This window comes from Parus major, chromosome Z (genome assembly GCF_001522545.3).
Source record: "Parus major isolate Abel chromosome Z, Parus_major1.1, whole genome shotgun sequence".
Lineage (NCBI taxonomy): Eukaryota > Metazoa > Chordata > Aves > Passeriformes > Paridae > Parus > Parus major.
The window spans coordinates 44,842,152-44,868,920 of NC_031799.1; the positions used below are offsets into that span (position 1 = coordinate 44,842,152).

Below are 26,769 nucleotides of genomic sequence, written 5' to 3' on the forward strand. Positions count from 1 at the left end.
TTCCGTGATTATGTGTTCCTGAATGCTAACATTGGGGTCATGGAAGGCCACTCCTCTGGCAGGAAGTCCCCAGCATACCTGGCCCATGCTTTACCATGAAAACCCCTCTGTTCTGCTAAGATTTCAGCTTCACATTTTCCATAGGTTTTTGCAGGGAAGGGCATCTGTAAGTGAGGTGTGAGATACATGAGTTATACAGTCTTGAAGAGAACAGTACACAGCAGAAAGTCTACTTCAGCTGTGGTGGTAATTACAGACTAGCATGGACACTTGAGCTGCTTTTGTTCTAAATACAAAATGTGAAGTTAGCTGAGCCAGCAGGAAGAGCTGCAAAGTAGGTACCTGCATGAGCTGCCTGGCCTCACTGCTGGCAGTGCCATCATGCCTTTATGGCATGCTGTCAGGGTATGACAAATCATACAGTGAGGGAGCAACTACTCATTAGCAATCTAGAAAGTGTCTTACACTCTTCTAAGTCTCATGAATTAGCAGAGAGAAAAGTCTCCCCTTTTCACAATCTTTTTGATGGGCTTAGATAAAGATAATAGTGTCTCGGTGCAAGCTGACCGGGGGAACAGCAGATTTTGGAGACAGTTGCTAGCAGTATCTCCTTACTCCTTTAACCTATCCTAAACAGAGCTAACCATGGCTTAACCTACAGCTAATTTCACATGGTCATTTTAAGAATCTGTGGTTATAATTAATACATTGTCAGTGTAAGCAGAAGTTAATGACATCTGGCAAATACAGGGGCCTTTGCTTTGTGCCGCACAGCAGATCCGACGCACCTTTGCATCTATAAAATACGTTTTAAAAGACTGATACAATGAGAAGAGGTTAATCTTTTCTTAAACCACCCTTTATTAAAAAACATAAACATTTGTAAATATATAAAATTATAAAATATCAAGTGCTTCTTGCTTCCCAGTACAATGGAATTCAGAAGTGGCAGGTAAATTTAGCATTAATCTGTTTGGTGTGTTAGTTCCAGGGCTGCAGAACTGACCAGCTAGTTTTGCAAAAGATGGCTTATGTCATTCCTCTGACAGATTTAAACAATCTTATTTCACTTTTGTTTCAGACTTTTTTCCTGTCCTTTTGACAAACATCAGTGTTTACTAGTGAGAGCAAGGCTGGAGCTATAGAAGTGAGCAGGCTCCTTAGAAGGACCCAAAGAAGGTGTTTTACAAAGGGAGAGCCTTTCAGTTGCTAATGGGGAAGAGAATTCAGGCACTGAGAGAGCTCCTTTGTACAGTGTTCCTCAGGGACAGTGTGTTCGTGGCATTGGATCATCTTCTAGCTGGACTGGCTAAAGCTAGTTACAGGTTCCATTTGTATCAAGGTCCCTCAATCAGCAAGTACTCAGATTCCCTTTAAATAAGTATAATATGAAGCATCTAATGCTATGAAATCCCATCTAATTTTTTTTCAATCACATAGGAGTGATAAAGTAAGAATTTCTCAGGTAGTACACTAGACCTAAACTCCAAAGCAAGACATTACACTGCTGTGGAAGTACTGTAAATTGAAAAAATCCAGTTGTACCCATTGTAATTGTCAGTGTAACTGAATTCTAAATGGGATCTTTTGTTTCACTTCCCATATCATCTAACACTAAAGAATGATATCAGTTGCAAAAAGAACTGGAAGGTGTTTGTTGATGTTGTTCTTACTTGGTCTCCTCCCCAAAGCCCCTGTCACCTGCAGAAACTTATGACAAGTCTCTGCACTAAAATGTCACCTTTGCCAGCCTTTCTGCCAGCTTCCATCATGCCAGGCACTACAGCATCATTGCTCAAAGAGTGATACTCTATAGGAGAGCATCATGCTAGTCTAATATTAAAGCCTAATATTAATATTTAATATTAATATTAAAGTAGATTCATCTTCTTGTGGAAAACTTAAATCACTGAAATTGCAAGAGAGGTGAAGAAAGAGAATCCTAAGTAAAACAAACTAATACTGAATGTCTCAGCATTTAGCAGGGAACCAGAGGGATGTGAAATGCTGCTGTATTTAACTTCTGATGCTTACTGATATTTTCTTTTATAGGCAGCACTGCAGGCAAGGCTTTTCTTTTCTTGTAGAAGACAAAGTGACTCATTGTAACAGACTTGTATTACAGATCACATACTTACATATCCCCGCTGAAGTGGAAGGATGCTCTAGCTTTTATTGCCCTTTAGCTAAAAGGCACAATTAGTTCCAACATGAGTGGAAGCATTGTTATGCTGCACCCCAGACCTTAAACAGAAGTTTTCCACTGGGTTTTTTGTAGGCACAACTTCCGTCTTTCTGAAACCTCCACCCTTGATTGACATACATGAAAATTTAAAAATGGCTGAAATATGATGCTACCCTCCACTGTGATATTTCTTTAGCTTGAATCAAGTCAGGCAAAAATTTTAGTTGTGTGCATAGTTATCCATTGCCAGTTTGACCTTTCTGGCAGGACAGCCTTCCTTAGTAGCCCAGATCCCCAAATAAACACAAGACTGAGAGATGCACAGCAAATGTGCTATTTGCTCTAGTCCTTGCTTGTTGTGCAATATGACACAGATATCCCAGTGTACCAGCTCAGGATTGGTCCATGCCCACTAGTCTGAGTCAGCCCTTGGCATCCCCTTTTTGATCTGTTTAGGGCTCAGGAACATGTGCTGTTGCTGCATCTTCTGCCTTGACCAAATCAGCACTGATTGTCTCAGCATGGAGCCGCTTGTAGTCAGTGTGGAAGAAGATAACGTAGAAACAAGCCATACCACTGCAGAGGCCAGCCAGCACCAGCACCGGAGCTGTGAGAGAGATATGCTCTTAGTCAGTGAATACAAAACTCCCCATGGGTGCAGAAATATACAGGAAAACTCCCCAAAACAGCACATGCTGTCTGACCTCCTCACAAGGGATACCCATGAGGACAGGGTGCAGACCACAGTGGGACATTACCAGTTTGGTAACAGACAAATCTTGCTTTACCTAACATTAACATAGAAAGAGAATTTAGGCAAAATGTGGAAGGCTTCCAGAACACTGTGTCCTGCATGACCCTCAGTAGGTTAGAGGTCTTACACCAGTGCACACATTGTACTTGTAGGAGTGTGTGTCTCTCCATAAGTGTCCAAATTTGTGTCTTGCGGGGTTGTGAAAAATGTTACAAAAGAGATTGAATCAAATCACTTGAGCTCCACAAGGGAACAGGTCCTTACAGGTAGTAATTCTTGTTATATCATCTGAGAGCAAAGTGTAGAAAAATTCACTAAGCATGAACTTTTATTAAGGACAAATTAGTGTTTAAAGAATCTTTTCTGAAGCGAAAGAAAAAGTATATCTAAAAGACTATTCAACAAAGCCTGGAAGTAGTTATAATTTCACCAGTGTCCCAAATGAACAATCTTCATCCCTTTCTCCACTGGTTTTCCTGTATGTATCAGACCACAAAAGGAACAGAAGTGGGAACCTAATCCCAAAATCCAGCTCTGATCTGATTAAATTGCAAATTGAAGGCTTTCAGAATGAAGCAGTCAAATTGCTTTTTGGGGACAATTATTATGAAGCCTTGATCCCTTACAGTTAGTAGACTTTATTCTGGGGAGTCTCTGCTCAGCCAAGCAGGATATATTTAATAGGTGATGGTCAGCCTTTGCTTACAGTGTCCCTAGGTGTCAGTATGACATAAACATGAACCACTTGCGAGATCAAGTCTAGGGTTTAGCCTGCACTGAAAACACTTATGTGATCCTGCTCATCTCAGTTGATGGCTCTTCTGACCAGCTAGGAAAGGAGGGGAAATCTGGAATAACTCAGAACAAAGTCATACAACTATGCTACAAACACAGGCAACTGTGTGTACAGAAGCAAGTGATGTATCTTTCAGTCAAAGCATTTGTAACCTTGGCCTCTGATATGAAAACCAGCCTTGGTTATACTACATGGACAGTGTCTTCCCCACAGAACAGCTGCTTTCTAGCTTTATGAAACTCAAGTCTCTGTAGGGTGACTGTAAGAGAATTTTAACCCAGAGCTAGCAGTGGCATTCATGGCACCTTAGAGTTCTTTCCATTTCAATCTTGCAGGATCGGTTTAGCAGGAGCATCAAGGAGTGGACCAACAGATTCAGAAAGGGTGTCAGAAGATACACTACAATTGCGTTCAGACTTTCAGGGTTTCTCACACTGAGACCTAGAGGAGAGTGGGGACTACGTGGGGTGCAACTGAGTGTCCAGTATTACTTCTCAAGAACATACTTACTTGTCCAGTCCAGGGCTCCATCCTGGTCAAGGGCACAGGTGGAGAATGGATCCTCAGAAACATGGACGGTGAGAGCTTGTAGAAGAATCATTAAAATCACACCTTCAATCTGGCTGTGGGAAGAAGCCAACATGCAGTTATGTTACCTGCCAGAGGTACCAGTGCTGCAGACAAGGCCATCTTCCCCAGCTGGCAGAGAATGATGCCTCTTTCTGGGGCATGGTCCTTCTAGCAGAGAAAGCTACTGCTGGATTCCTCTGGCCCAGATGTTTGGTTAACTGATTCTGGCTGACAGGGTGTCCAGGTCAACTCCTGATACACGGCCTGTGTGGCAGGATCACTATTATACTCTCTCAGAAGATGAGCAGGTGTTGAACTCCACCTGTCAAAAAACTGAGGTATATTCACTGGGCAGAGACTTGGACACACTTCTCAGTGCAGGACTGAGGATGCAAAAAAGGCTATGGCTTCAGCCTCCTCCTCATTCACAGCTGGCTGGCAGCAGCCACTACGTCCACAACCAGTGAGGGACAACAGCCTTCAAAGGCAGTGTCTGATGCCTCTCACTGATATTTCTTGCTGTGGCACCTCCACCTGACACATGGCATCAGATCACTGGTGTCACTCTTTAGAGCTTCAGCAAGTCATTCCTGCTGAAGTCCAGAGCCAGCCCTAAGCAGGTAAATAGGTAGGAGGAACAGTCACTGTTCCTCACTAACTGATGAGCCCCATCTCCCTCAACAGAGAACCAGGAACTGACTCATCTCTGTACTCTTGTGGGAATGGGTGCCTCTCTCAGCCGTGCAGCCCCCATCTGCTTCAAAGGCATGTGGTGCTGGGCATGGTTAACTCATGCTTTGTGCCAACCAAGGGAGACCTTTATCTTCCTTCTTCCTTTTCTTGCACCTCTTCCGCACAGTCCTCCCTGTTTTAAAACATTTAGCTCTTCAACTCTATGGCTCAGACAGGTAGCTCCCCTTGCCAGGGACATATGCACAGATACCAGAAAGACATTCAGCAGGATTGCAAGGACTGATGTCTATGCTCTTCTCTATCTCCACCCACAGGCCTCTGTGTGTGTGTGTAAGTGTTGGAACCCAAGCTCATCTGTCAATTGGATTTAATCTGCCTGCTTACCTTGCAACAAAAATCAGGCCTGTAGATGTGCCCTCTCCTACAGGGTAGGAGCACTCCACAGCCAGCTCCATGGCAATGGGGTAGATGGCAAAACCAAAGAAACCAAAAAGCGAACTGGTGATGGCCAACATGATGGCCTGATGTCTGAACCGAGAAGTCTGCAGGCAAAAAAAACAATACCAAAGTTTCAATGTTAGCACTGCTGTGCACAAAGTCTCTGAACCTTTAACCTGCAGGAAGTCTCAGGGGGTAACTCACCAGTATATTCCCTACCTTTTCCTGAAATTGATTTTTTTACTTTCAACCCTCTAGGGTCAACAAAAGGCTACAAAATGGAGAGCTATCTGTTGAACTGAAGTAAGGAGAGGATCAGCAGAATTATCTGAAAAGCACTGCTGTGCGGTTGTACTGCAGTAACTTGACTAGTCAGTAACTTACCAGGAGCATGTTCAACATCTCTCTAGGGCCAAACACACACCTTTGTCGCACAGCAAAGTAACATTTTGGAAATTATGTTTGCATTAGGTTACTTGTGAGAATTCTGGGTTGCTGCCGCTCAATGATAAGGAAAATCAGTCAGACGTGCATTTGTAACACAGGGATTTTAACATCAAAAGACCCAAACAAAAAAGCAAAGAAACACCTGAAATATTAACAAAAGCTGGAGATTGGATTAGTACCTAGAACAGCCTTGTCCCTAACTCTGGAGGAAAGAGCATGACCTTGTCCAGCCAATGCTACTAAAGATTAAGTACTTTGCAGCCATGCTACTGGTACCTCCTTCCCTGACCATGTAATAAATTCACACAGAGTAACACAGGGTGTCTGTCCTGGCATAGCAGCAAACCTGGCCCAGCTAAACTGGTTAAGTCAAGGAAAACTCTATGTGTCTGGAATCTGAGTTCAAGTGCAAAGGGATCAAACAGATTTGAATGGGTGATTTTTGTTCTACTACTTTGAACAAACAGTTCATCTGTATGGGATGATGGTGAAGAGGGAAGGGCAGGAGGAATATTTTGTTTGTTGCTCCTAAAACAGCCTTTCACCTACTCAGTGCTTTACCTGAGTCCAGACAAGCTGACTTGTATTCAGATCATCCTCCAAACAAATGCCAGAATATGAACGGGGAAAATGCAAGGTGCGCTTTAGGCACATTGTCCTATACTGACAAAAGCATCACATTTGTCTGTCCTTTCCAAATGGAGCTACCATCTCTGGGGTCTTGGCCCCAGGGATAGTGTGATCACTCTCTTATGAAAGTCTGGATTTTTCATCACAGGAGAGAAACATACAGCGTAAGACTGCTGGGAAATCAGAGACCTGCACCATTCTGGGTCTTCTGCAGTGCTGTGTGTTGTGATCAGATTCCTGCTGTGTGATGGCCCCCACTGGTAGTGGCTGTGTTTGAGCAGCTGTACCCTGGCCCCATGGGTGTGAAGTCTCCAGGCTGTGCATTCCTCTCCTGGCTGAATTCAAGCGTCCTCCTCTTCTGCCTCCCTTGTCCCTCTCAAGGAACTACTTCAGAGCTAGAATATAACTAGGTCCTTTCTGCTAATGCAACAACCCTGACAGCCACCACTGTTAAAGGCAGGTGTTGGAAAAACATGACATTCTTGTTCATTTTTTGTGATAAAAATACCTAGGAATTCCCTTTTCTTTTTTGAAAGAATGGTCTCAGGAGTCAGTAAGCAAACATGATGGACCAGAATAGGGAAGTAAGATTATGCCTGTTTATGTATACCACAAATCAGTCTGTCCCAGGTGCCACAGTGACTGTCAAATCCTCAGTAAAGGGTTTTTCTTTAGAACTAGCCCAAAGAGGTAATCCCGAAGTGTAACACAGGGCTTAATAAACACTATGACATCAAACGACCTTGGTTTAAGTTGATGATTTATCACATGGCAATATGTGATAAATAAGCCCACGGGAATGGCACAATGCAAGGAAGAACTCACCACGGCGAACATGATGCTGGCAAGTGCACTCAGACAGAAACTAATCTTGGTGGACTCTATGAACTTCCTTGTCCGGTCGACATACATGCCTAGCAGGAAAGCACCCAACAAACCACAGACTGTGAACAGTGCACCATTCAGGCCAGCAAAATCCTGGAGGGCAGAAGAATAAGTAATGAGAAACTAGAGCAATTAGGAAAGAGGTTTCAATGTCACTGACCCATCTGCCAGCTACCAGTGGTTCACTTACTGTAGTAGGAAAAGCTTTCTTGCCCATTGCAGTAGCTGAGGCCTTCACAGGGCTCTGAGCAGCAAATGACAAGAGTCCAGGTGCTTCTACAAGTTTGTGGGGACAGCAGGGTGACACCACTCCCAAAGGATGACAAGTCTGTACACCTGACTAGGGAGGCTGGATGCAGAGCAAGAGCAGTTCCCTGGCATTAAATATTCCAGCCTCGAGCCACTGGGCTCTTCCAGGGGCAGTAAGGTGCTTTGTCCACACTGGTAGCAACAGGCCCAGCTACTTTGGGACCTGCTGATGCTTATAATTATCTTCCTGGCCCTTTTCTTACCAGGAATCTGCACTGGCACACCCAAAGCATGTTAGAGGAGACACCAGCTGTGTCAAAGTCTAATTAGAGAGGCAGCGAGCAGTGGCTAGGATAGGGTACATGCTCTGTTGCCTGCAGTGATTGCCCTTTGCTTGTAGCACTTCTTCAGCTCCATAAGAATTCAAACGCAGACAGCAATCCTGAAAGCAGAGAAGCTTTTAACAAATTTGGAAAAACATTTTTGGGACCCTCAGGGGCACTGGAAAGAAAAGGTATATGAATAGCTTCTCTGGGCTAAAGGGCCAGGACAAGCCGGTCACACAAAGACAAAATCATGATGCACAGAAACCAAGGCTGCAAAGTTTAAGTGGTCTCAAATTAAGAGCCAATGGAATGTACAAAATGTGACCTGGCTATGGAGCCCTGAGCCAGCTAGCAGATCTGGGAGCTGAAGATGGGGTGGACAGAGGCCAGACATGTAAATGTGCATATGTAACAGCTGGAGAGGTGTTTTAAGAGGGCCCTCACGGCAATACAAGCACCAGGACTGAAGTGCAGCCTGCTGAGAGGAAGTACCTGAAATGGAGGATCCTCCTAATAAACAGGTGGGAGAGAGCAGCAGGAACCAGATGTGCATATACAGTGTTGAACTGTAAAAGCACCTGCTGGTGTCATGAGAAGGCTAAAGAAACAGCTGACACAGTACCACTGACCTCTTCGGCTGCCCTGGCTTCATGTAAATCTGTGCAAAGTGGAAAAGGTGCTTGCATCAGCTGGTCTCCAGCCTCACTCTAGGGCCTGCCTGGGCCCCATTCTACCCTGGAGTAGGTGGCAGAAGGCTGTATACACAGCAGTACTCTGGAGTGGCTTAGAAAAATCACAATATTCTTTTTTCCTAAAAAAAATTTTCATTTGCAAGTGGGAGCCTGGCCATGGGCATTAATGAAAATACAGGTCATCTGTCATACTGAGAGGTTGACCATGTTCTGGGTTAATATATATTAGAAAACATGAGCAAATAAGATATGAGACTGCAGCATATTCAATTGTCTTCATTTTTCACTGAGTCCTTTATAAGGGAAAATCAATTTGATTGTATCACAGACAATGTGGACAATGGGGAGAAAAGGAAGAAGACTCACATTTGAATACCCCTTTTCACAAAGGATCTGTTCTAGCAGAGCTGAAAAGCAGGTGAACATCCCAATTCCTCCTCCAAAACACACTGCCAGAATGATATATGGTTTGTTCCTCAGGAGCTATAAAAAAAAGTTAATGTAAATAAGTGGAAGAAGAAAAAGTCCTGGCTGTGACAGCAGACTTGAGGGCCAGCAGCTCTGACTCCTCAGTTGAAAATGCTGACAAGGTGATGTCATGTGACCCCATGATAATTGATGAAAATATGGCTTTGTCCTTTCATTTCAGCCAGAGGACAAGTTACAGTGAGGACCATGTAGGGACGAAGGAACTCTTCAGTGCTCAAATTTTTCCTTTGCTTTGCCATGTTCTGTCCCACTTCTGTTCAGAAGACCCAGGTTCTGTGTTCCTCATGGATAAGCCCAAGTCTGCCTATTGAGGTCTGTCTTGAGCTATCTGAATGGCTGCCAGTCCACGGCTGAATGGTCCAATAGCATCTCTTGCAGCTTTGTTGTGAGCAGCTTCCACTCCCTGAGGAAGGAAGGCATCTTGAGCTCCTTCAAGGGGCTTTCCATGGCAGGTTTGGGGGCATGGAATTCAGAATCTGCTTTGTAAGCAGATCATTCAGCATATCCCCATCTTACAGGGCTGCATCCTTCACTCCAGCATGTCAGTCCCTATGCTGTAGCACTTACCATTTTGAGCCCTGTGAAGAATGGCTGTGAGTTGGAGTTAGTGGCACTGGCTGACGGAGGCGTTGGCGGGACCTTCTCGTGAATCCCCAGAGTTGCTAGAGCACAGGCTGTTACTGCTGGGACAGCATAAATACCCAGCTACACAACAGAAAGACAAGACAAATTACCAGTCTTTCCAGCTCCACTACCTCCAAACAAATAAATCAGCTGGACCCAAATCAGCCCTGCTGACTGATTAAAGCAGGTTTCATTTACCATCAATGGAATGTGCTTTCCTTCAGGAACTAGTGCAGGTGACAACAAGTTTGCTATAAGAATGCCCAAGGGATTGGCTGGAAGGAAATAGAAGAGAAACATTTTTTTTCATGCAAGAAGCCAGAATCATGTATCCACCCCTATTGCCTGCCAGTGCCACAGCTGCAGTGCACAGCACTGTAAGGAATAAGGACGAAACAAGGCATAAATAGGGAGAACCAGCAGGGGAACATTTGGAGAAGTTGACTATGAGGTCTTAATATTGCCACATCTATTGTCTCACCCCCATGAAATCCATTCTATAAAACTATCTCCCTTCAACTCCTAACTCCTATAAAACATTTTCCAGCTATGGACTATGATGTCCTCATCCTCTCAAGGCTGTCTCAGTAAATCTTAAGCTGAAGGGACAAAACTAAAACTGGCAAATCCATTTCATCTGTCCTGGACATAGCAGGAGTTACAGAGGTTTTTTTCCTTCTGTATTTCCCTATGCCATTAGGCATGTATACAGTGTGTAGAGGATTCCCCTGCTCAAGGGTGAACAGCCATAGCTCTCTTAGCCTCTGCTGCCATGACAGAAGCTCCATACTCTTAATTGTCTTAGTGGCTTCTTAACTGCACTTACACTAATACGTCCATGTCCTTCTTATACATAGGAATCTACAACCAGACACAGCTCTTCAGACGTCAACAGGAGACCTCCCTCAAGCTGCTAGCAATGCTCTTCACGAGGGTCACCAGGATGCCGTTATTTTTCTTTGTCAAAAGGCCATGAACAGCACTCTGAAGTGACACTATGTCATTCCTGAGACCTTTCAAGCCTTCATACACCCTTTTGCAAAGGCCAGGCAGGTAAACAAGTTGATCCCTGCCACCAATTACAAAAATTATATGGCAACAGAGAATCTTGCAGACTTTGTACAGGAGGAGGCACTCGCATTATTATGGGTCTGGAGCTCAGCTGTGTTTGAAGCAGCACTCCTGGGACTCAGCTTGGGAACATCCAAAATTGCAGACAACAAATTTTTAATGTTAAGGCAACATTCTGCAAGTAGTCAAACAGTAAAGCTGCTTTTCTACTAGCGTACAGGGATGGAATTAAGAAAGCCAAAGACAGCCTGGTGAGTCTGGTGAAGGGCAATGAGAAAGGCACCCTTAAGTACTTTAGCAGCAAAAGAAAGTTAGGGAAATGTGGTCCTGTTGCTGGATGGGGCAGGACACTCAGTGATAAAGGACACAGAAAACATTCAATACCTACTTCACATCTTCTGTGTTTGGTAAGTCTGACTTTCAGCTCTGAGACCAGAGCTAAAGCTTGAAGCAATGAAGATTTACCCTCAGTGGAGAGAGACTAGGTTGGAGAACATTAAATAAGCCAGACACACACAAATCCATAGCATTGACAGGATGTATCAGAGCTGAAGCAGCAGATTGTTTCTATTGCAAGGCTGTTTCTGGTTACCTTTAAAAAGCCACAGAGGCTCCTGAGATTGGAAGAGCACAAATGTCACTCCCGTCTTCAAAAAAGAACAAGAAGGAGAATCCAGGGAACTTCAGGCTTTTCAGTCTTACTTTGTTCCCTGGAAAAGTCATGGAACACTGCCACCATTTCCAGGCACATGAAGGATGACTTATGAAAAATGCTTCACTTAAAGCATTTAAGAAAAACGCTTAACTAACCTGGTAGCTTTAATCAATGAAATGGCTGCTGGATGGATGAGGAAAGAGCAATTTGACACTGTATCCACAACAACTTTGCAGACAAGCTGATGAAGCACTGTCTAGACAACTGAACAGTGAGATGAACTGAAATCCAGCTGAATGGCTGGGCCCAGAGGATTGTCATCTCTGACATGAAGACCAGCTGGAGGCCCATCATCAGTGGTGAACCCCAAGGGTTGATACTGGGGCCATGCAGTTTGGATGACAGGACAGAGTGCACCCACAGCTAGTTTGCAGACGATGTGACACTGGGAGGAGTGACTTGCAGAAGAGATGGCAATGCTGCCACTCAGAGGCACTGCAACAGACTGCAGAAATAGGCAGAGGGGAACCTTGTGAAGTTTGACTACAGGAAATACAATATGCTGCACCTGGGGATGAATAATAACTCATGCACCACTACCCCTTGAGACTCACCAACTGGAAAGCAGCTCTGCAAAGAAGGACCAGAGGAGGAGTGGGTAGGGGGGTCCTGGTGGACACCAACTTGACCATGAGCCAGCAACACAGCCTTCTGATAAAGAAAGCCACCACAATCCTGGGCTCAGCATTAGGCAGTGTTGTCAGTGGGAGCTGGACTTCACTCTCAGCACTAGCAAGTCGACATCTGGAGAACTGTGAGCAGTTCTCAGGTTCCCAGTGTGAGGAAGACATGAATTTGCTGGTCCAGAAAAGAGAAAATATGATTAGAGGACCAGAGCTTCTGTGAGGAGACACTAAAAGAGTTGGGATTGATCAACCTGGAAAAGCTGCTGGAAAGCAGTTTTGCAGAGAAGAATGTCAGGTCCTGGTGGATTGCAGGTTGACCATAAGACAGCAATGCATTCTTGAAGGTGTCCAACAGCATGCTGGGCTGCATGAGGAGGAGCAGGTGGAAGATCCTGATCCTCCTCCTCTTCTAAGCCCTGGTGAGAAACAGAGTGCCAAGTCCAATGCAGGGCTCCTTGATACATGTTACCAAGTTAGTGGAAAAAGTCCACTTAAGGGCCAAAACCATGATTAAAGGTCTGGAACATCTCTCATGCCTAAGGAGGCTGAGACAGCTGGGACTGGTTAGCCTGGAGAAAAGAACATTGATCTGCAATTATAATTAAATATAATAAATAATAAATATAATTTAAATGATGGAACCAGACTTTTCTCAGTGGTTAAGTAAAGCTTAACACAGTAAACACCACCTGAATATAAACTAAATTACTGTGATAGCTGTTTAGCACTGAAACAAGATGCTCAGATAAGCTGCTACAACGCCATCCATGGAGATAATCAAAAACTGACTCAACATATACCAGGGCAACCTGGTCTAGACAAACCTGGTTGAGCAGGGGGCTGGACAAGATGATCCCAAGAGATGCCTTCTACCCCTGACTGTTCTATAATGATGCTGAGGTGCCACTAATAATCCTATAGCACACAACTCAAGCATTTCTACTCTGTGTTTGGGAAAGTACTAGCTTATGATGCTGGTGAAATATTACCTACTTCTAAGTACATGGAAACAATCAAACAGCAGTTTCCAAGGAGATGGATTATATCTTCTCTGTTGGTGTCAAATGCAACTGGGCATTCTAGGGGACGGCCTGTAAACCATTCAGCTGTTTCCATGAACTATCAACTTGCTGAAGCAGTTCCAGAAAGTGTAGATGAGGGCTGGAAAGGTATAGGTGGGCACTGGGCTAAATTTGAAAGGACTGAGATCACCTGAGTAGTTACATGGTTTCAGTTGCCTGCTTTTCCTAGGAAGAGCTATTACATGGCCTAGATGATGAATAGAAAGGAGGTCACTGAATTAATCAACTACACATTATGAGCCACGGGTGCTGGTGGACTAGCTTGCAGTACTCTGCAGTCGGGCTGTGTGTTTTTGTGGTCAGTGATGCTGATGCACTGAAACTCTTCACTGTGCAGAAAATGACAAACCATGACAGACCTCAGTAAATGAAGACTCCTATGGATGAAGCAGAGGTCACTTCACTGGACTCAGACAACTCTTTCTACTTCTTACAAAGGAGAATTTCTTGTGAACTGGGAATGAGTTTGAGTTCTTGGCCCTGCACTGCTTCTCTCTGAGTAAGCCTCTACAAGTGATGGGTAGAACAAACACTCAAGAGCTGAGTGATTAATCATTTTGACAGCTGAGTCATAGTAATTTCAGCTGCTCAGCAGGATCCTGGGTGCAAGGTTTATATTTGTCACAAAAGCCCAGGGAAGCCTACCCATAGGCATTAACAGTAGGAGGCTGTAGAGCCAGTTTCTGTATGCAGTACTGATACTGACAGTACTGAAATGCTGAGTGCTGCTCAGCATTAATTACACAGGAAGTGGGAACTGATAAATTGGAGCAGGATGACACAAAAAGCTCACATCAGCAACAGGAAGAATGGAGACAAGTGTGAAGAAGCAAAGGGAAATTTGTCTATAAAGTGGCTGAGTGGGAGCCATTCAGTCTTTCAAGAAAAGGAAGAGCTGATTCTGTCCATAACTACCTGACAGACAGGTGCAACAAGACTGAATACATGGGGCACAAAAAGCATTGAGATGTTTACATTTGCCATGAGCTAATTAACCACTGGATTAAACAACTGGGGCTGTGGTAGATACTCCTTCCAGACAGTATTTAAATTTTCTTGAAATTAAATCCTGATATTGTTCAGCAGACATTATGGATGTAACCAGGCATTATTAATGAAAGCATTCCATAGAGCAACACGCAGGTGTTGCAGCAGACAACAGTCACAGCCTACTCAGCCTCCACTCTGACACCCCAAAATGCCAGACACTGAACAGCTTCAGGTCTTGGGATTCCACTCTTCCTTGCTCTTCAGGTTTGTTCTTTGTCATAGATTCATTTGGCTCTGTAAAGACTGAGGATGCTGTGTGAACAAAATGCTATGTAGTTTCTCAGGCTGCTCTCTCACTTATAAAGAGCACTTTGTTTTCAGGCTGTGTTCCTTCAGGTGAGTGAAGCACTGAGTGCCCAGTGGTCCTTGGTAGTGCTTGTATCATGCCACACTGACAAGAGAGCTCCTGCAGTGGGGAAGGTGAAGGTCTGTCTCAGCACTGGAAAACCAGGTGAGTCATCATATCCATCCTATTCTAGGAAAAGCAGGGCAAAAAAAATTTATTCGTTCAGACACCATAGACCCATTCTTGCTAAACAACGTCTATGCTCTAGTCTAGCAGCAGCATTGGAAAAGCTGCATAGGGATGCTCTCCTTTCCCCATGCCTCACCCTTCCTTACAGCTTCAAGGCAATGGGGAAGGAAGGCAGCTGCTGGCTTTTGAGAGAAGGATAGATGGGGCTGCCACACACATGAAGGTAGCATGAGGCTTCACAGCTGGAGCCAGTGAATGAGCCGAGTTTCTGGAGAAAAGAGGAAGATAATTATTTGGCTGCTAGGTAAAATGTCCCATGAAGGGAGGAAACAGGTCTATCAAGTGCAGTATCCTGTCTCTATCTGTGCCCAAAGGAGCCAAGACAGGAATGTGATTAGAGCAAGCTTATCTGGTGCCTCTCCTCCAGTTTCCCAGCTTCCAGGCACTTAGCAAGGGAGGTGTGCTTTCTGCATGGATAGTCCTGCCATTTAGCATCCCCAACATGTTTGTGCAGACAGACAAGTATATTTTATCTGTGTGTGCATAAATACCAATTAAGAATACGTGCTCAGCCTTCCTACTGGATGAACTGATGGGCAAAATTGCCACAGCAGCCTCACCTCACCTTACTTCACCTCACCTCACCTCTATCCAGCTACAGAATCTGGCAACTGTGACCATTGGCACTACAATGCAATTTAAGACACCTTCCTATGAAACTGCAAAATTAAGGCCTCTAAAGACTTAGTAACTTTAAGGGCTATCACCTATGTGATATTGAGGCAAAGATGACAACCTGGTCCTGGAAGAGAGGCGGGAGGTTAGGACTCTGGGCGGCATACACTGAGCACTATCGCTGGATGTGGCTTATACCCACTTCTTGTTCACCTATTTTGTTGCACGTGACTACAAGACTATTAAGCCAAGCTGTATTTGCAAAGGCAAATGGCTGTAGTACAAAGGACTTCCCATGCCTGCTGCCTCTGAAAGGCAATCAAATTGCTATCAAGTTACATGAGGCAGCAGTATCACTCTGAAGCTATCACTTACACATTGATGCAATCATATTTGCTGTTGCTCTCTGGTGGTCTGGGAACCATAGTGCTGCCAGCTTTGTTGGTGAAAAGATGATAAGAGGCTGTGCTAATGCACAGAAGCATTGTCCAATAAACAGGTACCAGTAACTCCAGGAACCCAAGCTCAGGAACTTCAGAACACTGAACATCCGGGTGATGCTACCAACCATGTTCAGCCATGCACTCAGGACCACCTGCAGTGAGCAGAAACAAACAGGTTTTGTGTGCTGAAGCCCGAAGGGCAGAACTTAATACACTAGATTGGCATGAGCAAGGTCTTAAACGCACTACAGGAGAGACTGTGTTTTAGCAATCACTGCCTGCAGACCATCGCCACCCCTCTGGGCAAGATGCTCCTGATCCTACCCGCCCCCTTAGGGAGTGTCTTGGGGTGATAGGGAGCAAGGTGGCTCCCTGAAGAACCACATTGATGAGAAATCTGAAGTTCACTAATTACACCTATTGTCAGGCTTGCGCCATCACCCATATTTTGCTGAGACAATCCAAAGATCATGGCAATGAATCATCCATCTTAAGGATCCTGCAAATGTTCTTCTATTATAATGCTAGTGTTTCAGTGCTCTTCCACAACACAATTCTGGGATCGTGCAGAGATCGCAAGCTGGCTCAGCAGAGACCAAGCTCTGACCAGAGGGGTCTCTCGCTTGGATTCCATCCTGCTACTCCTTAAACTGGCCCTGCCAACAAAATTGCGGTGCTAAGACTTTTCCACGGCAAATCTGACCCAATTACACAAAGTAATTCACAGAGTCAGCCCACACTATCTGTCCCTGTCAGTTAGCAAAGACAACAAAAACTAAAGCTGGAAAAGACAAGCATGCAACTTTATTCTGACTTTTCCCACTGCTCTCTCCATCATCTCCACAGAGGTGATGTTACTGAACTGGCACAGAGTTCTAGTGGATTCTCTGCAGGATTTGGCAAGACTCCTATTAAAAGCACATACATTACTGCTTTGTGCATCTACTGCTACCTCTAGGTGAAACTTCCTCAGGGAAACAGAACACTTCAACTCACAGCACAGCGGAGCCCCACACTGTCGAGGACCCATGTTGCCACCAGACCAAATGGGATTGAGATGAGGAGGTACACCATTGAGAGCCAGTTGACCGTCTCCAGGGAAATATGGAAGTAAGCAGCTGTCTTATCAGCCACAGGAGCAAACGTCAGCCACAGCTGCAAAACAAGTACCAAGAATGGGTAAGCAGGAACACCTCCAACAGAACAGTAATTCACCATCCCCTCAAACTGATTTGCGAGGAGGCTCATTGTCTTAGTCTCTCCTTGAAATTGTGATATTAAGGCTGGTAATAAAAGTTCAAACCCTCAGTGTCTGCAGTTACTCGGCCCAGAGCACCCCATACATTTCACTGCCTCATCCCCTGTCCCCTAGTCCTAATGCTGGAGGCTGGCAAAAGCAGCCAGCCAACCTTTTTCTCTCCCCACGTTGAACAGGTTGGCCCTGACACACACACTTACCTAATGGAAACCACATGGACTCATTCTGTGTTAGCAAAAACAAAATAGAATCTGCAGCCTTCTCTCAGCAGCTAAGGTTTTGGACTGACATTTTCAGTTCCATTTGTAACACTTGTATGTGGCCTTCTAAGAACAAATTCACTGTGTGTCAGCCAAGAGATAAATTATTCCCTGCCTTCCTAGACACACTCAACAATTAGAAAATGATCCAGAGATTGCATTATTTAATGTATTAGAACACATAACAGGGAGATACACACAGAAGACGTACTTCAACAAGTATCCACATTTTCTTTCCAGTGCCATATCTGATCACAGCTCCTCAGACTTTGTTTTAGACACTGATTTCATGGCTCCTGTCTGCTTCTGGTTTCTTATGGGAATAATGAGAACTGCTTGATCCTAAAATCAGGTTCTGAGATCACATCCACAAGAAAAAAAAAAAATGAGGTGCTACAAGTTAGAGGATGTTTCTGTAGATTCTTTGCCAAGATGCATCCTGGTGCTTTTCAAAAAGACTGGTCTAACCTCTCAAATGGCATAACCATTCAATAATGTTGATTACAGGTTACCTCACTGTTAGAAGATGACCTTGCTACTGCTGAATACTCAAGGTTATAGAGTTTGCAAAAATGTGGACAAAACAGTTCACATTCCTTCAAAAGAAAAAAGCTTCAGTTATAGCTTCCTAGGAAAGAACTCCAGCCATAGTTGCCTTTCAGGTAGTCCCCTCTGTCCTCACAAGCTTCCTCTTCACAGCCTGCAACTGGCAGCCAGCATCAGATGTGGTGTTCATGTGTAACTGAAAAAGCTTGGGTAACCTCAAAGGAAGGTGTGTTCCTACAAACTGCTTCTTGCTACTTCCAGTGTTCCTGGATTTATTTTATTTTTTTCTTACATGACAGGGACCATAATAACTACCACATTAGACAGGAGCAGAAAGGGAGATGGACTTTTCTTCTCCCTAGAGTCACTGGGTGACAACAGCCAGATGCAAAATCATTCTTTAGCTAGGCTTTTCACCTAGCAGGGATGCAATGAGTAACTGGGAGTATCAGAGAAGTTTTGAATATATTCTTAGCAACCTTGCAAGGACTCCTAGCATTAGCTCTTTCTTCTCCAAAGGAGCTACCATGCTGTATCTCCTGTATTCAGTTCAAATCAGCATGTCACTATGTGACATCATTCAAAGGTCTGGTAGGGGATGGATTTGGTGTTCACTCAGCTTCTACAGGTGAATGAAGATGCTAGGTGCTGAAGGAAACTGTAGTCTTAGACAACAAGAAGGCTAATCCAGGTCACTTTCCAGACTTCCATCAGACTGGGATAGGAATTTAAATGTTTAATGCTAATGTAACTGTTTAGATGTTACAAGCATTACTAAGGCATGAGCATTAGTTTGCTTATGGGATGCTAAACAGCTGCCAAACAAATCCCAGCTGTGTATTTTCAGCAATAGCACTTCTGGGTTCCCCAAGGCCTTCCGCCGGGGGTGGTGGTGATGAAACACTCTACCAGGAAACACTGTAATTAAAGAGAGCATACATTTTGTAAGCCAGCTTCAGGTACATTTTCACCCCTCCTGCTCCTCTACACAACATGCTCAACCATTCATTACATCATTAGGAAAGTGATGCCACAAGCCAGAGCATAGCATTTTCTCTTCAGTGACTGTATGCACCTAGGTGAGCTGGGATCAAGAACTGGCACAATTCCATTACATCTAGTAAAACTATTTCTTGCTGAAAACCAAGCATAGGGGCTGCCCCATATCCCTAATCTGAGCTCCAGTCCTAGCATATCTGTGTGAGAGCATGGAGGGTGGAAAGTTGCAGCTTGTCCAAGACTGAGCTTGTCTCTCAAAATAGGAATTGGGTTTATTAATGGAACTGGAGAGAAAAAGTATGTTTTGTTGTTTACCATGAGTTGCTCTAACAGAGAAACTCAGAACTGGGCAATGGAGCTCAAGATGCAGCTGTAGGCAAAAAGACCACCAAATGCCCCTGCAACAAAGAGGGGGCATTGTGGAGTTTTGCGTACACAGGTAAATACACAGTCAGTATGCCACCTTCCGCTTTTGATTTTCCCAGTTTTGGTAACTTCATCCACAGTAGTTAATAAACTCTTCTGCTGGAAGCTAGAGCCCCTATCCAGCATGTTTTTCTGAAACTTTGCATTGCCAAGGCTGGTGCTTATACAGGGGCTGCCCTGAGGTAAGCCCCCTCAGAGAGAACAGGTAAAGAGATGCAGCTTGGTAAGGTCAAAGTCCTGTAAATTCCAAAGATGCAGAATAGGGACAGAGAGAGGTTCTGCCCTCCACCACTCCCCAGGGGCCATTGTCTTCACTCATCTTTGGCACACCAAAACCACAGAATCACAGAATGACAGAATATTCTGAGATGGAAGGGCCCAACAAGGATCATCACACCCAAGTCTTAACTGAATGGCCTGTATCAAAACTTCCCACTGTAGATGACAGTGACAGATGCAAAGGGAAAGAGAATGTGTGGGGTTACAGGATGTCAGACCCCAGAAGCTTGCTGCTTCTGGGACAGATAAAGAGATATCTCTGTCCTTGCAGGGTTGTTCAGTCCTTGCAATTTTCAGTCCCTACACAAGCTTCACTTTGTGGAAAGTGAAGCTTGCGGTCTGGTCAAACTGCATGCAGCTCCATTTCCTGAGAGGCCACATAAAATCAGAGCCTCAGTGTCACTTACAGAAGGCATCAAGATGAGTCCTTGTTACACACTGCACTGCTTCATCTGTGCTCACATGCACTTCTCCGAAGGCAGCTCAATAGATGCCACAATGTCAATTCCTGACTGTGATGCTGACAAGCAATTTTCACTCACCTTCAAAGCCTTGCCAGTGCTACAATTAATGAAAAACTTGCAGCAAACTTTGCCAAAATTCTCAACTTAGCACAAGTTGGAGTGGATGATGGTGGAAGTCAGCAGAAGTTCATGCTCTGGGCCATTGCATGTTAATCAAGAGACTTACATGGAAGCCCATGAAGAACCACTAAATCACACGGACACTTTGCAAGTCAAAAAGCCTCAATGAGTTTGAGCTCAATTCTGAGCTCCATCCCCTGATACTTGTCAAAACTGACTTCCCTAGCATTCTCTCACAGATTTTGCATTAGCTGTTCTCAAATTACAGCTCCTTGTGTAGCATAAGGAGCTGTAATTTAAGTAAATTACCGTAATTGGTAATAAATAAATAATTAATTAAATAATTAAATAAATAACCATCCTTGGTTATTTCAGGGATGTTTTAGATCACAGTTGCTCCTTCAGCACTTGGTATGGACTTTTCCCTCCTTTCAGATATGCATCTAGCAGGACCTCGGAACAGCCAGCATAATAATAGACACTGTTTCTTCTCCAAAGGCAGGAATTTTAGTTCCTACACACCTCCTCTGAGCTCAAGCCTTAGAAACATGCTCATCTCATTGTGGTTTCTAGGTTTGAAGACAGCAAAAGCTCCAGTGCATGCTAGTCTGGTCTGGAAGACATACCTCAGCACACACTCTTCACAATGAAAACTTGTGCTTGGCAGCTGAGGAAGAGGACAGAAGGGCCCCTGATGACCCATAAGCCTCTTCTGGCTTGCACTGGAGTACAGCTTTAACTCTCACTGCACACAGCTGGCTGGCTGGCTGGGGAGCCATGCCCCAGCACCAGGAGAAAAGGACATAAATGTTTTCCACCCAGAGTCTACTCATATCCTCAGTGACAGGAGCGCCCCTCCACACCTTATAAGCTTTCACCAGGGCCAGGACAGTGACACTCAAACTATCTGACTGATAGATGTTGGGAATGACTATCTGACTTCCCCATGTTGGGAATGGTACCGGCTCCACTTTCAGCTCTCTTGCCCTCTGCTTTAATCTTCTTCTAGCTGACATTTTAATTCTCCTGCACCTTCCAGAGACTGCTTGGTCCCTTGTCCAGTAAGTGAGATTTAATCTCCATTAAAGGTGGCTGAAAAGAGAAGCATCTTCATGCCTCTATATGCCTTTTCACAAGGCATATACAGGTAAAACCATTTGGAATGGATTTAAAAAAGGGGAGGGTAGATCTAGATTAGATATTAGGAAATTTACAGTAAGGTTGGTGAGGCACAGGAACAGGTTGCACAGAGAGATTATGGACTCTCCATGTCTGGAGGTGTTCAAGGTCAGGCTGTATGAACAACTTCATCTAGTGGAAGGTGTCGCTGCTCATGGCAGAGGGGTGGAACTAGATGATCTTTAATATCCCTTCTAGCCCACACCATTCTATGATTCTATGATCATGATCCTATGACAATCGAAGGGCATGGGCATTCCTGTAATCAAATCTGGCAAGTACAGCCCTGCCAGAATCAGTTCCTCACAAAGGGCAAGCTGGTAATGAATGCCTACTTTCCTCATGAACAAATCAAGATTCTGAAAATGGAAAGCAAAGTATTTGCAAAAAGGCAAATCAGGCAGGGCAGGAATCGGGCCATTTTGCCATGTGACTGGTAGTATCAGTTACCAAAGGTTGCTATATGGAGTGCTTTTCATTTTCTGGCATACTGTATAGCTGACTAGACCCTGGAAATGGCCCTGCAGTACCTTTTATGTACAGTTTTAAAAAGAGGAGTCAATGGGGTTGTCTTGCATGAAATGGGAACTTCTGCTTCATAACAGGCAGCAGCTCAGCTTGCCAGTCCCAACATGGGCTTTGCCTGCAGCAGTTCTGCCAACTCCAGCATGCTTTTTTTCATGCACCTGAACACCACTTACAAGGTGATGTGAGATGTCTTTATGTGACACGGATGCTGCCTTTTTCTCCCCTGAGACTGGACGATGAAGCCCTTACACCAGGATCTTCACATTCAAGGTTAAAAGGGCCACACAGTTTGGAAGCGAACAGCTGAAGCTCAGCTGCAGGCACCTATGCTGACACAGGAATCTAGGACATTAGGACAAAGGCATGATCTTAGAAAAGGCCAGATCCTTGCCACGATGTCTCTTAGTCTCTACAGCTCTCAGGAGAAGTAGCAGGAAAAAAGAGCAGCAGCAGTGTGCGCATGCGTATCTAAAAGGGCACTGCTGGAGCAGACAGGTGTGGTGAGGAGCGTGTGTACCCTGCCCTGGAGCACGCCAGGCTCCACTTGTGCAGCTCTCCTTCCTCTTCCAAGTACACTAAGTGGTGGTGTAAGTCCTCCAGCTGATGAGTCAGGAGCCACTTGGCCAAATGTGAGCTAGCTCCAACCCTCTGCTCCCCTGCTCCTCCCCAGCTTGCTCATGCTGGTGAACACAGAACTGGGCAGTAAACGCTCTTGGTTTCATTCTTTTGTCTTTTTCTGTGTCCCCAGTGCTAAAGCAAGACAGTCCCTCCTGTGAAGCACAAGTTCCCACCTGTTCAGCTTCACAGGAAGGAGGAAAAAAGGAAGGACATATGTGCTACAGCAGCTGCAAGCACACCATGAATACCCTTAAATATTAAGCCTTCAGATGAAAAAAATCGCACTCAAAACCACAGCATAAGTTTGGCAAAACAAATCTGGGGAGAAATCACAGGCAAAGTTATGTCATCCCCCCCATCAGCAGTGCTGCAAGAGACAGACGGGGATAAATCATTTAAGCTTAGCTGTGGTCAGAACATCCTCTCTGCCCACAACTCCAGGCAGCACGTATATTATACTGATGTCTGCTTATGGCCTTCTTAAGATAAGGCAGGAGTTTCTTACACTATATGGTCAGCTAGGAATTCCCAGAATAGCCTCATTTACGAAATGAGAACAAATTTCTGCTAAGGCAGTACCCACTTTGTACAGCAGGGAGAGACAGAGGCTTTTAAACTCAGGTCAGTAATAGAAGCACAGTAAGGGGCTATTTATCATTGGTTTAACAGTCTCTATACCATATTAACCCCACTCTGCTCCAGTTAATGAAAGGATCTCATATGATGATATCAGGACTTCATACGATGAAGTGGAGCAGCAGGATAGAGTGGAAGGGGGAATAGTGGGATATAGTGGGATATAGTGGAATAGTGTAAGAATGCCCCTTTCATCACCTCATGGTCTGGTCTGATTTTGCTCAATCACACTCTAAACCAGACTAAGAAATATTCCTTTCTCAATCTGCCCTTGCTGCATGACCAAATGTGCTGTCCTGCAGTTAAATTGCTTCTACCTTGTCTTCTTGACACTGTGAAAGTTTCCCCCACTTAGTACTGTCTCCTGATTGCCACAGTTAGTGGCACCAAAGGCCACTAATAGAAAACTGCATGTACGTGGACAAGAGTGAGGGGTACAAGACATTATTCTGGAAGGTTTATCCAGTAAATGAGGTCCAAGTCAGCTAATTTGAAAGTCATGTGTTACTATATGCATTTGCAGATAGCCTGACACAGGTGTACATAGAACAAAGTGCTGTATGCAAAATCTGCACAGGAATTGAGGACACAACTTGCAGGGCAATTTTTCACACCACAGAACTGGTAAATTAATCTTTTAATCTGGAAATTTTAAGTGGCAACCAACTGCTTTGATTTCATGGACTTTCAACCACTCTGGTCTGTGATTTTTATCAGGAAGGTTTAGGATAAACTTTCGTATCAGGAAACGTTTGATTACAACTTTATATGTCAGCACAGTTGCCATTCCAGATCTTTGTAATGGCTTAGAAATAGTAATTCCATTCTAGGATGTTTAATAGGCACTCAGTTTTGAAGTCATAAAGTTCTGGCCTAATTTCATACCATGGAAAAATAAAACTGCGGGCAGTCAGAAAATTAATAAGATACAAATGAGACAGAACAGGTCAGTCTTCCAGGGCTACAAAGTTTTCAGCAACACACTGAGGACACAGTAATACTTGCAGAGGTACTGAAAAGATCTGTTTGAGAACCCCTCCAGTTTCACTTTTAAGGTTTCAGCAAAGTCAAAATCTGACAAGACATCCTGGAAAAGACTTGGTACAGCTTCCTTCACCCATGTTGTCACCATCTACTTCTAGAAGGATGGGTTTATTTCCTGTCACATAATGTTCTTCTGCTGTGCCAATTTAACTGCAAGCATACAGTGTGCTGCAGTACTCTTTTTTACACTCTTAAAGGATATGCTGATTTTCCATTGAGTAGGTGCATTATTTTTAAATATTTTTTTTCCATAAACTGCCAAATTCTCACTATGTTTTTCCATTTCTCTACTCCAGCACTCTTGCATCATGGAATACCTAAATCTTCCTTCAAAGCATTTAAATGTTTTCAGGTTGCAGTGCCTGATCTTGTCTGCCAGACAACCTGCATTCAAAGCATGGTAATCCTCAAGAACATGAATAATTCTACATCAGTCTGATAATTATCAACAACGTCCTCAATGACTTAATGAGCAACGATCTGGGATTCTTTTTCATATATTAAGCCTTGATAAGAGGAAACTTTATGGATTTATCTCTGTAACTACTGAACTTAATTTAAATCTATTCAACAGGTGGAGTATGATCTGGCATCCAATTTTTTCAAGTCTCTCAGAACAAGACAGTAAGAGCAGGCAAAAAGAAGCTCATACAACCATCTGCTTAGTGCAGAATTACTCCTATAGTGTTCTGTATATGCAACAGACCATGAAAGAAAGCTTGCTCCTCTTCCTGAGCAGACAAATCTGCTGTCACAGGGCAGCAGCGCGGCAGAGTTAACTCCTGCTCCTCTCCCACCGCGTTTCAACACTGCTCTGCTATTCTTATGCTAGAAACATGTGATCCTCACAGACGATGAATACTTTCTCTGTCTCCCCATGGCTTACGAAGTGGACTCGGCAGCAACTTTTGCTGAGTTCCAGGACACATTTTGCTTCATCCCAGTCTGACTTGACGCTGCGGTACTTCCTGCTGTGCTCTTGGATATCACCCACACCCTCCCGCCCCATCCTGCCCTTCCCCCGTCACCACCCCTCCGTGTCCCGGATCCCCCCGGTCTGAAAGGAAAACGTGAAGGCCGAGGTCATAACCAGAACGACAAAGTTCAAAAGTAAAAGCCTCTTATTCTTATAAGGCACGGCCAGGCTGACGCTTCCCTGAACTCTGCGCGTACAACCGAGTCCCTGTGCCCCAAGAATGAGGGGGTGGATTTGAGACAGGGCACTGGGGCAGGGCCCTGAGGATTGCCCGGCTGCTTCTAGGAAGAAACAGGAGGTGGTTTTGGCTCCGGCGAGCCATGTCAGCCCGTCTTCCCCCTGCAGCAGCAGCAGCAGCAGTAGCAGCCAGAGCTGTTCTCCAGACCTGCCGCACAGCGAGGCGGCAGGGGAGGGCTGTGTGCCCTGCCTGCTCTGCGCCTCGGCCTGCTGCTCGGGCACCCGGGGCTGCCGCCGGCCGCCCCCTTCCCCACCACCCCGCAGCAGCGTCCCAGCCCCAGGCCGGCTGCAGAGAGCTGCTGCCGGCGGCGGGAGAGGCGGCCGCACTCACCATGGCGTTGGAGCAGTTCAGCAGGCACACGACGGCCAGCAGGAACCACCGCCGCCGGTACGTCCTGAACCGGGCCGGCGGCCCCGGGCTGCGCTCCCCCAGCAGGCTGGCCGCCTCGGCACCCTCCATCGCGGCTCGGCTCGGCTCGGCTCGGCACTGCCCCGTCCGGCCCCGCCCCGCCGCCCTACCCGGCCTCCCCGGGGCGGCCCGGCCGCGCCGCCGGGCGGAGCACCAGCCCTTCCCCGCGGAGCTGCGGCTGTCCCGCCGCGCTCCTCAGCGGCTCCGCATCGGCACTGCTCAGGTGCGCGGAAAGGAGGACGCCCGGGCGAGGACACACCGCTCCTGCTCGTGTGTCGTTAAAAAATACAACGCCAGCGTCGCCAGCATCGCTGATGCCCGCTGACGGCTCCGCGTCGCAGTGGGAGTCCCCCTTAGCTCCCGGCTCCGGGCAGCACCCCAGCGGCAGCTGCCGCGGCTGCGGGTGATGGTGGGGGCATGAGCAGGGAGAAGCCCTGCGGGAGCAGCCCTGTCCGAGGGGTGTTCCCTTACTGGAGTAGAAAAAAGGACTAGAGGATAATAAGGGGAGAATGGTAAGACACAGAGGGGTCTATCAGCCACAGGATAATTCGGTTATGAATTTTTATGATGGGTTTTGCTGCGGACAGCAGCATTTTCTTTCCCCGATGTAGAGATACCCCACTAGATATTATCTCCTACCCAAAAACTCATCAAGAGAAAAAATGCGAAAGAATGCAAAGGAAAAGCCTCTACTGGTTCTAGACATGACCTGTGACTTCAAGTTGGATGAACACTAGTAGTGCCTAATGTCAACCCTGATATGTAATCACCCTCGCACACCCGCCACGCACCAGCGGCTTGGCCTCAGCAGTGCTGAGCTGACAGGCTGATGGATTCTAGAAATTCATCAAATTCATCAAAATGGTCCCAAAATA

The 26,769-nt window shown here is 45.3% G+C and overlaps 1 protein-coding gene across 1 annotated transcript; it reads right to left on the reverse strand.

Moving 5' to 3' along the window:
* Window positions 1–837: 837 nt before the first annotated feature.
* On the reverse strand, window positions 838–25,973 carry SLC49A3 (solute carrier family 49 member 3). Its single transcript, XM_015615265.2, has 10 exons — window positions 25,817–25,973; window positions 16,912–17,070; window positions 15,848–16,067; window positions 9,977–10,053; window positions 9,722–9,859; window positions 9,032–9,148; window positions 7,339–7,491; window positions 5,383–5,540; window positions 4,246–4,358; window positions 838–2,792 (listed from the first exon to the last, which is right to left on the reverse strand). The coding sequence occupies exons 1-10, from the start codon at window positions 25,943–25,945 to the stop codon at window positions 2,638–2,640; spliced, it is 1,419 nt and encodes a 472-aa protein (XP_015470751.1). The 5' UTR covers window positions 25,946–25,973; the 3' UTR covers window positions 838–2,637.
* Window positions 25,974–26,769: the final 796 nt, after the last annotated feature.